At 43.6% G+C, this 11176-nt stretch overlaps 1 protein-coding gene across 2 annotated transcripts in view; it reads left to right on the top strand.

Annotated features, from left to right (window-relative positions):
- Positions 1 to 1535: 1535 nt before the first annotated feature.
- The window catches only part of OSBPL11 (oxysterol binding protein like 11), a 39849-nt gene continuing 30208 nt past the window's right edge, over positions 1536 to 11176 (top strand). The window contains exon 1 of one of the 2 annotated variants that reach the window (XM_064661464.1): positions 1536 to 1798. In XM_064661464.1, coding sequence (XP_064517534.1) covers positions 1662 to 1798 — 137 coding nt within the window. In that variant the 5' untranslated portion in view covers positions 1536 to 1661. Of the gene's footprint in view, positions 1799 to 2524; positions 2671 to 11176 lie in introns of those variants that run through there. The other variant, XM_064661465.1, reaches the window with a different exon arrangement.

Raw genomic sequence — 11176 nt, 5'->3', positions numbered from 1 at the left:
GGGAGTTTGGATGAGACGTGGAGCAGAACCACAATCTCGCTAACCACAGTCATGCCTGATTCTGCCTTCCTCTTCTTCCTATGCAGATTGATTAAAGCCTGAACGAGGATTCTCTGCCCCTCATTTTAAGAAATAACACTGCCGCAGTCAGTGAAGTTTGGGTTGTCCAGAAGCCATGCCTGCCCTGAAAGATTACACACAACCAGACCAATCTCTCCCAGTTAGCTCTGCTGTCATTCCAAGAAGGAAAAATGCAGTACTTGGGATGAAAAACAGAAGGGAAAAAGGGTTTTCCTCTCAAGGCCATGCCATGGCATCGCTTGGTGCATGAAGTGCTCCGTTTGACCCTGCTTTATGGGTCTCTGTGACAGCAGCCAGCAAGATCCGAGCTGGCACATCCCCACTGTATACAACACAGCTCAGATCCCTCACTCCTCTCAGTCATCTCTCATTTTGAGGGGAGAATTCCTGTAGCCCTGATATGGGAAAATGACTGGAGGTAAGATTGCCTTTACGGTAAGATTACTGTTACGGAAATTATAGGGGAAAATACGGTTGCTACTCCCTGGATGGAATGTGGTCGACATACCTGGCCACCCACAACAAAATCTTAGGGGGACTAAACAGAGAGTGGAGCAAAGAGGAGACACCTCAGCTGGGCTCTGTCAAAACCCCTGCAGAGAAGGGAACTTGGTGGTACTTTCTAGCTGATGAGCCACACAGAAGCTGAAAACCAAGGGAGATAATGGAAGATGTCCTGCTGTTGAATCAGCAAACACGGCAAAATTACTCTCCTTGGACAGACATACGTCCGGACTAGCCCGAGATACCTGCCTCCAAGGTGCAACCAGCCCTCACTAAGATGCATGACTAAAGTCATTCAGGCTACGCCTGAATGTAAAGAGTAGTATAAAATTTATGTAAGTTAAGAATATAAATATAAGAATATAAAAGCATATATAAGTTAAAAATGAGGAGAATCACAGAATAATAGAATATGCCGAGTTGCAAGTTAGAGGACTCCATCAATAACTTCTGGGACCAGTGAATGGGCTGAACCTGTGTTCTCCCTATAGGAACACCTATTGTGTAAGAAGCGTACTCTACGTACACTGAACGATTATCTCGAGCTAACTTTTGTTAGGGATTAGAGCTTGTTAGGATGGTCCTTTGAATTAGCGTACTGCTTTGAATGCGTTTTTGCGGTCAGATACTGTCAGCGGCAATCCCCGAACCTTAACCTGTCACAATGTTATTAATAAAGGCTGTCATTCCGTAATATGATCTGTTCAAGGGCGCTGACAGCCTAACCACACATGAAGGCTTTGAGGAAATTCCCCCTTTTCCCCTGACGCCCGAGTCTGAGGAGCTCCCTCAAGTTTTCGAGCCCTGCCCGCATTAAAGATGGCGGCGGCGCTGACCCGGAAGGGGCGGTGGGGCCAGGCCGGGTGAGGGAGCGGGAGGGCGGGATCGCCCATCCTGGCGCGGCCGTGCGGGAGCCCGGCCCGGCCCAGCCCAGCCCAGCCCAGCCCAGCCCATCCCGGCGCGGCCGAGTGGGGCGCGGAGGTGCCGGCGGCCGCCGCCATCGCAGCCCGCATGGGGCGGGCTCGCTCCGTGCGCCGGGGCCGGGGGCGCCGCTGAGGGGCGGCAGCCGCGGTGCCATGCAGGGCGCGGACCCCGCAGCGGCCATGAAGGGGCCGGAGGGCGAGGGCAAGACGGAGCCGCTGCCGGCGGCGGGGCAGAGCGGCGGCAGGAGCGGCGGCGGCCGCGGCAGCGGCAGCAAGGGCTGGCAGTACAGGTGGGCGTGGGGCGCGGTGAGCGGCGGCGGGCCCGGGAGCGCTGCCCGGGCTGCCCCGGCGGGGTGGGCGGCGCGGCTGCCCCGGCTGCAGCCCCCCGGCACCCGCAGCACCGCCGGGCGCAGTGCGGGGGCACTCGGGCACCCCGTGTCCCTGTGTCCACCGTCCCTGTGGAGACGGCGGGCGGCTCCCGCTCTCCTGTATCAGCACAAAGCTGCCGGGGGATGATGTGCCTTTGCTCCCGCCTCTCAGATCCTCTTTTCCCCTCGCAGAGCGCGGTTTAAAGTTGTTGGGGGGTGGGGGCGCTTCGTCACTTTCCAGCCTTTCCAGAAAAGCCAAACTTTCTGCCGAGTTTTAGCTCAATGTGTCAACTTAATGGCAGTCTTTTTATTGATGCTTTCTGTTTGTTGCTGATAGCAAAACTGAGTGTGTACGGACTTTATGTCTTATCTGACTTGTTTTAAGAACGGCTGCGCTTAGCATAAATCAGGATGATTACTGAGGTACAGCAAGTACAGCAGAAGAGAGCTGAGAAAGCTGGAGAAGCTGAGCACGCAGCATTAGTCTGAATTATTTGCCTGTGTGTTTGAGAGATTTGGGGGGTTCCATATATTTTTTCCCGGTGTGCTTTCTGTTTGAACATATTCCCACTCACACGCTGGCTCTCTAAGACATCTCTTGAGAGATTTCCAAATGTCTGCTCCTAGGTCTCTCATCCTTGACTGGAGTTCTGCCATGTTGCTGTGCTGCTGTTACGTGAAGTTTACACACTTCTCCTTCAAATGGAGACTCCCCAAAGCCATCATCTGCCAGCCCAGATGGGCTGGCTTGCTGTTCCCTGCGTGTGGAGGGAGCCGGAGAGAGCCGGAGCGTGGTACATCTGCCTGCGCCCAGCGGGACAGAGGGACATGGGATGGCTCAGAGAAAGGAGCACCCAGGCCCAGGCTGTGCAGGAACCAAGTGCCTGGTGCTTTTAATAGGGAGTGAACAGCTCGGTCATTGCTGAGAATCTGGGTCACGAGTAATTTACTTTTCTGGTGACTAAGTGTCTGGAAGAGAAGTGGTGATTTCAGGGTGAATATTTCAGGCTGCTAAATGGGGAAAGCTAATTTTCAGATTTAGTTATTGATTGCCTTATCTTCTGTTTCCTGTTGCTTTTAAACTTTTTTTTAAAAAAACCTCTGGATTCAAGTAGAACTGAATTTTCTAAAGAAAATTGCTATTGCTGTAACCAAGCACACACTTACTGTTCATGTGTTCCACATGTGAAACACAGGATTTAGTTTATGCAATCAAAATGGAAGTATTTTATGTTTTTGTGTGGAATTGGAGGCAATGAAAGGGATGAGATACCTGATTTGCCTGGATGCCTTTTTGCTGTAGTATGTTTGAGATGGTGGTCACAGTTCAGTGCTGTGCAGTGAAACTCCACTTTTTAAAATTATCCATCCAGGTCTTTCGTTTCTTCTTTTGGTAGGATAAAAGTTGAACTGACTGAGTTAGTTTGGTAGCTTGACAGCTCTAAGCGGGAATTGTCCATGTTATTCCTTGTAGCTATCAATATCTTGTTTAATTTGCTGTAATACTCTAGTGTAAATTAATCTTTCTTATTTGTTTTATTTCTAGAATATTGGGACAGATTTAATGTACTAATGGTATTATTGTGGACACTTGAGATACCTCGCTGTTAATCTCTGCTGTCTTGGAAATCAATTATTTACTCCTAGATTTGTCTCTATATCTAATTACCCACAAAATATCACCTTTTCCCCCTGTCCCTGTAGGAAGCTCTCCTGGTCAAGATGCTGTAGCTTAGATTTCACTTTGTGAATTACTTCTGTACTAAAATATATTTGACAAAAGAGAGACACCCACCCCCCTCAATGATGAATCAGTGTCCGAAGTATGGGTTTTAGAAATAGGGAACTTTTGGTGGAAGTTTGATCTTTTTTTTTTTTTTTGACTTACTAGAAGTTGAGTTCTTAAGAAACTGCTCTTTTAGCCATCTGACAGGAAATGATCTTGTTTTCTTGTGCATATATATAATCAGGGTCAGAGAGTGTCTGAGAGCAACCAACCCTGCAATGCAGTGAGGCTGCATTTTCCTCACTGGGGTCAGGAACAGCCCAAATGTTAACTTGGGTTTAAGTGGATAAAGAGAGCCTGAGAGGCTGTGCTGCACACTGAAGTCTTTAACCCTGTTTTCATTTAGAAAAACGGTTACCAGGAGGAGAGACTTCTGAATAACTTCAAATTATTAAAAGATAACTTGATAAAGTAATTTAAGATTATAACATTTTCTTTATTTTAACACTAACCAAGCTGAGAAGTAAGTATAGCCTTACTCATATAAAGAATTATTTGCATTTAGCAGTTTTGCTCTAGCTCTTGACCATCTTCATTTGGGTTTTGCCTTGCTCTAGGTTAAATGAACAAGAGTAGTTTCAAAGCAGTGAGAGAAAGGTGGCAGGTTTGGCAGGTATGTCTATGACATGTGATTTGTGTTCGTTCAAACAGCACAAAAAATGTCTCAAACAGAAAGCACAATCTCTGTCTATGAGCTAGGTGGAGAGCTGATCAGAATATGTGCCAGAGAAGTGTAACAAGTCCTGTCAGCCTGGCTTGAGGGGCTTTCAGATTATTTTGAGAGAATTGACTTGCAATTACTGGTTCTCATTTACCTACAAAATGAGAAGTTCAAAGTGCTGTGGTTGACTAGTGAAACAGGGTAGTCTTTCCCAGTTGGAGACATGCGAATGTGCTGTCCTCTTATGTTTTTCTTAGTGGTTCTGCTCTCAGATACATAAATCAATTCAGCTGCTATTAAAAGGATTCCCAACATTTCTTCCCTTGCTGGTAGAAATACATGTAAAATGTTCATGAATTTCCCAAATGATTGCTGTTTTTGAAGCTTACAAGTTGTATTTCAAAACCTATTTGCTTTTTAGTTCTGTGTGTATTTTTGTAGATAGCTGCCTTTGTTCCTTATTTCAGAAATGGTTTTAGCATCAGCTTACTACAGATTTAGCCACTTATAGCTATAAAAATGCTACAGATTGTGTCTTTTGCTCTTTTTTTAAGGAAGCAGCTAACTTTAGTTAGCTGATCCTGAAAGTTTACTTGAGTGCTTCATCAGGGTGATTCACAGTTGCCAGTTAGTATATAAAGCCATTTGGATGAAAGCAGCTTCAAGGACTAAACTTCCTAGACTCACAGTACTTTTTATTAGTTGGGATTTTTTTTTTTCCTTACTAGGAGTGACAATGGCTGGTAAGAGGGTTCCTTGTGCTTGGTGGCTTCTGCTTGTCGTTAATAAGGTTATCAAGTTAAGGCAGAATTCTCTTGCAAAATTACTCCATGTGGCTTTGGGCTGGAGTAAGAGAAAATAAGAGCAGAGAGAGAGTTTTGACAAAAGAGTAACACTAATTTTTTTTTGCATCGAATGCAAATGGATGACATGAAACAAATGGAATGGTTGCCAGTCTTCTTTTAAAGGCTTTGTTTTGCAGTTGATACTATGCAAGCACTCTTCGTAAATACTAAAAAAAACAGTTACTGACCTTAATTCAATCTTCTGCATTTTGAGCAGGTCAGCATGTGATAGTGTAACAGAAGAACTGGTAACTGGAACACATGAATATATTTTAATTCTGCATTTCGAGATGATCATGAACTCCATAAAGTGATCCCATATGAAATGCATTTTAAAGACAATGCTTATTTCTGAGTTTGATACCAGTTTTTTGAGGGTGACTGATGGTGCTTTGCACTTAAACACGTACACGTGAAGCATGTGAAACTGAGCTAGACTGTGGAAGTATTTGATTTTTATTCATGCTATCTTGCCAAAATGATCTAATTAGTAGTAAAAAAGAGTGTCTTGAAACTGATACAGTCTTCTTTAGTGGAGGTCGATGAGGATCCTTTGTATTTGGGGTGTCACTGATGTCAGTTGCAAGAAGAGGTGTTTAGTGTTTCTAGTTTCTATGTGTTTCTAGTGATTTCCATGAATGTTTGATCTTGGGAGGATAAATTTCACCTGTTTGGCCTAAAAAGCTGAAACCAGCTTGCTTAGAAACAGATACAGGAGGTAATGGCAGCACAGTGTTCAATAATGCTTGGTGTTGCAAACCTCTCCCTTGCTGGTCCTCTGTTCTTGTCTGGGCATCAAATTCATGCTTAGGCTGCAACAGAGAGTGTGAACTGACCTAATTTAGTGGCTCCTGAGAGCAGGCCACAATTTAAGTTAAAGTCCCTATCACTTGATAAGTAGAAGAAAAGAAAAACCTCCCAAACCTTCAGGTAAATGTTAGTGTCATCCTAGGACAGTTCTCTCTAATGCTGGTACTCCTAGTGCTTCCTCTTTATTACACACCTCCCTTGTTCTGGGTTTTCTTTTTGCGCTACTTGAAACAAAATTCTTTGGGATCCTACATGGAATTTGTGTATATTTGCTGTAATCAATAACTGTAAACCCCCTGCTTGTGATGCACAGCTGCAGAGGGAGAGAGAGGCTGTGATTTTGCGATGTCATCTCCCAGATGGAAGGTCTGGCAAGGGCTGCTCCTGTTTTGACTTTCGCCTGCTCTTGCAGCCCACCCCACTTCCTCAGTATCCTGCTGTCCTAAGAACCTGCTGGCATTGTCACATAGAGATGCCAGCTGCCAAGGGAGATGGCTTTTGTGTTGGCATCTTTTGGGTTGGCTGGTGGCTTTGATGTTAAGCCTGTGTCAAAGTAGATGATCTTCCTTGCTTCTGTTTCTGACGATCCTTGGAGATACCTCAGCACTGCCTTCAGCAGGGCAATGGTGCTCACTTTGACTTGTTGCTCACCTTTTGCAGTGTGATTCTGAATGCTGAAAAGAAGATTTTTCTCAAGTGATTGCTGTGAATTTTAGAATTCATTTCTGCAGTTTTATTACTAAAAATCAGATTAGGACTGCTGTCACATTTGTTTGATACACTGGAGGGAACTGGCTGAAAAACCTGGTGCCTGAATTTCTTTATCCTCATTTGACTCTTTGCTTAAAGAGTATACCATGCTTATAACACTGATTTAGAAATGCTGCATTTCACATAATTTGCTCATTAGAATAGACAAGAAGCTCATATTTAAAGTGATCAGCCAGTTTTATCCATCTCAGTGTCCATTCTGTGTTATTAAAAAGTTAAGGTCATCTTAACTTTAATAGCTGAAGCTCCAGGCACTTCTCAAAAGGCAAGTGAGCCATTTGTGTTCACACATGTATTTACACTTGGAATAATGGGGTTGGAGCAGATGGAAGCTCACATGTGTTGTAAATTAAGACAAGTAAATCTTGGTGTGAGGGGTGGTAAGTGGATAGAGTTGGAGAAACAGGTTTGGTAATTTAAACAGAGGCTTCATGTTGATTGGTGTTCTAGTAGGGAATACGAGCTCAATTCCTGAACCAGGTGACAAGGTCTGGGTTCCCTTCTCTGCCCCTGTGGCTCCTCAGTGAGCAACTATTAAGAGCATTCTCTCTCTCCTGCTTCTCAGAGCATTCCCATGTTGGACAGGCAGCGGTGTCATATGTGGGAGTTGGTTCTGGCATCACAACATACTTGTGTTTATGCTGAGATTTCATCTAGAGTTCAAATTAAGCTAAACTGAAGATGCACAAACTTTTGAGTAGTTTCTAAATATCAAATAATTTGTGCTTTCCATAGAATAGGTTTCTGCAGGGTGTAATGGCTGTTACAAATGTCTATCCGTCACTAAGTGCAAAGAGTATTTTTCAACTTCACCTTTTCTAATGCAATTAGTATCAGAGAGTTAATTAAATTGCCTACCACATTAACATCTTGCTTCACCACACACATTCTCTCCCCAGAGAGAAGATGAAAAACAAACTGCATGTGCCTGACCTAATCACATTGCTTAATGCAGGAGCAGAAAGCACCAGCTGCTGCTGTGAGGTTGAACCTGGGAAGGTTCAAGTGCTTACTCACTGTGAAAATTAAGGCACAAGTGCGATGACCCCTGTTTACTTAAGGATCGTGCCTTGACATGCCCTCTGATCACCTGCCTGTGCTGATGAATTCTTGTAGGGGATCGCTGCCTGCTGGAAATGCTGCCAGACAACCTTCTTTTCGGGGTGCTTGCAAAGCTTGTACCATTTCAGATTTTCTGCACTGTGTGTCTAAAGCTGAAATGGGAAGGGAGGACGGGCTGAGGTTGGGTAGGAGAAATATTGTTTCTTCATGTGTGTTAAGCTGCCAGTCTTGTATTTGACAGCCTGCTTAGGAGCAGGCATGTCAGTGTCAGGGGGAAGGCTTTTTGCTATGGTATGCATTTTTTCTTTTTCTTTCCAGGTGTAAATTTTAGAGTTTCTCAATGAGGCTGGAAATCTTTAATCTTGGTTGATGTTTAGGCATTGCCAGATCAGTTTCCCAAAGAGCCCAGTTCACACTGGAAAAGTTGGTTTCATTTGTTGCATGGAGATGCATCAGAAAGCATGAGAGCTGCTGGGCGGAACTGCAGGATGCTGTATGAAGGAGGTGGTTTCTGACTCTGGCTCCGACTTCCTCTGTGGTAATACTCATACATTATTAAAACTGCTTTTCCCCTGTGATCACAAACTGTGTTCCTCTTTTTCTTGAATGCCTGGTTTGGAACGGTTCACTCTGATTTTGCAAAACTTTCAAAGGGTCGTGGCTGCAGCTGAAACCAGCAGAAGCCATGGTTTGAATGTATGAATAAAATAAAATTTGGGCTGCAACTGTCTCAAAGTTATAGAGGCTGAAAATTCACTGTGTTCTCTATATGCAAATGTTTTCATCCTTTTATTGTTCAGTATATGACTCCTTCATAAGGGTCCATGGCAAGCACAAGAGAAGAAAACCACAAGAAAACTCATTACTAGTGCATAAGTGACAAATGAATAATACCTTATACTCATTGCATGATGAAAAGGAGCGCTTTTTTTAATTACCTCTTCTCTGGGAATCGCTGTCCACTTAAAGCATTGTGCAAGGAAGTAGTCCTGCTCTCTTTATGTGTTGTCATAATCATAGGTGGTTAACATGTGCTTTCTTAATTAGAGTTTAAGCTTTCCTAACATCTTATGCCTCAATTTAAATGTAGGAATATTTTTGTTTAATTTCTCTGTGTCCAAGAATTATAGTATAATTTGGAAAGCCAGCCAACACTACTACATCCTGACTGACTGCTCCCCTAGGTTTGGTCTGACCTGAGAGGTTGCAGAGAGCACATGCTGGTCCATTGACCAAATAGAAGGCATTTACTTGTGTTGAATCCTGAAATGCGCCACTTGTAACTGTTTGCCAGCTAGACTTCACAGTGATGGGCATTGCTTCTGGAGTCTTGTGGTTCACACAGGTTTTTGTCTGTATTTCTGAATATTTAGATAACATTAATTGACAACAGTCAAGTAAGTGTGTTCTTGCCTGCTTGAAAGGTGGTAATAAATTGTTATGCTCAGTATTGAATCTGAAATGTTGCAAAAATCTGAGGTAGCTGATCACTATATTAACTTCCATTTCAGTGTTTTATTGCTGCAGAGTCCAGGACAGCAATGTGTACTTGTTAGTATAATCATTTAAAAGTCATAATCAAAAAAAAAAGAAAATCTCAAACCTGCAAAGGCATACCTGTATATTTCTGGTAGTATAAGAGCTACTAGACTAGAAGCAGAGCAAAATGCCCTGGGATGGAATGTGTAGCAAGCTGAACCATGTTGGACTGTGCCTAAGAGTAACTAAGTGATGCAGAGGTTTGCTCCACCACTTCCTGTGGATAGTGCTTACCAGGATCCACTGCTTTCTGAGGTGTCATAGGTAGCAGATCGTCAAAAACTGCCAAGATGCTCATCTATCAGTGTTTGCCTTGTCTGTGTTATATCAGTACTGTTCACGGGGCAGAACAGCGTTGACTGCTTGAGCTTTCTGAAACTAGACATCAGGTGAAAGTTTTGAGTTTTGTAATAGTAATATGTGAAACTGTGCATTATGGTGTGCTGATGTAAACTGGTAACATAAATGGTAGCAAAGGTGCAGGCAACAATTATTTAACCGAGGTATCAAGTGGTTCAGACCTTTAGAGGTGCTGCTTTTTCATATGCTCCAGCTCTAAAACGTTGTTGGCTGAATCTACAGTTATTTTTTTCCAGCTATATCATTGCAGAACAATCTGCAGGGTTGGCTACTGACTCTTGGGTCCACCTTCAGTTCTGTTCTGCTGACGCAAATCCACAAATAAATTGTATGTGAGTGGAGTTCTTGCTGACTTGAGGAGTTCATCTATGTGTGAGACAAATTGCTTAGCTGAATCTCACTGCAATTTTTTCCAGGCAGACGTATTGTGAGAGCTAAAGAGCTCTGTAAATTATGAAGTAGTTAAATAATCAGTTTTACAGTTGTTCAGTGAGAGCAGCATTTTGCTACTTATTAATTAAATATTATCCATTTTCTTTTTTCCATTTGCTACTCTGCAAAAGTGTTACAATTGTACATCATTGACCTGTGCCATTAACGCACAGAAGAGGAGAATCAAATACAAGTTTCGTTAAGATGGTTTTAAAAAAAAAACCTGTAAGCTTGATTTAACATTCCCCTTGAGAACTAGTATTGATAGAACTTGAGGTGCAAACACAACTACTGTGTTCATAACAGGGGTTGGGGAGGCTGGGTCATGGGAGAGCCCCTCTACTCCTGGGCAGGAAGCCTGGGCTGTGTCATGACGGCTCATGGAAAGCTGACGGCTCTGCCACACCCTTTCTTCCTGGCAAGCCTGCACTGCTCTTCCAATGCATGTCTGTACTCCCAAGGATTTACAGGAGTGTGTGTTAGGATCAGTTTTTATATCTGATGAGGATGTGTGTGTTGCTAGCACGCTTGCAGCCAAGCGGTGTTCCGAAGTATCCCCAGGGTCTACTGTTGATGTTCTTGTGATAGTGTTGGACCGCTTTTCCTTGCACTTGTGTTCTTGGTTTCTAAATTTATAACTGAGTAGTCAAACACATGAGCTGAAGAACAGGAGCTCTGCTGCCACTTTACAGTTCCCTGTAGGGCACTGCTGATGAATTGCACAGCAAGGTTAGATTTTTTTTTTCTTTTTTCCAAAAGCTGTTTGGAAAAGCAGAGGTTATGTATTGATGTAGATACTCTGTAAGCAACTGATGCTTCTGCCTTACCTTGTTAGGGGTACTGGGGAGCCTGCTTTTGCACCACTGAGCTGTGGGACTGGAGTGTGCTTAATTTGGTGGTGGTTTCTTGGGGGCAAGTCATCTTTGCAGTTGCAAAAGATATGCCCAAACTGTCTGTTGCTGACATAGTTGTTTGGGATTTTTTTTCCCTCTTTTTATTCTCTCCTACACTTCCCCTCTGTGTAAGGAAAAGGG

The sequence above is a fragment of the Pseudopipra pipra genome, chromosome 7 (assembly GCF_036250125.1).
Source record: "Pseudopipra pipra isolate bDixPip1 chromosome 7, bDixPip1.hap1, whole genome shotgun sequence".
Taxonomy (NCBI): domain Eukaryota; kingdom Metazoa; phylum Chordata; class Aves; order Passeriformes; family Pipridae; genus Pseudopipra; species Pseudopipra pipra.
Note: the sequence above shows the minus strand (reverse complement) of the source record. Positions and strands in the feature narration are given on the sequence as shown.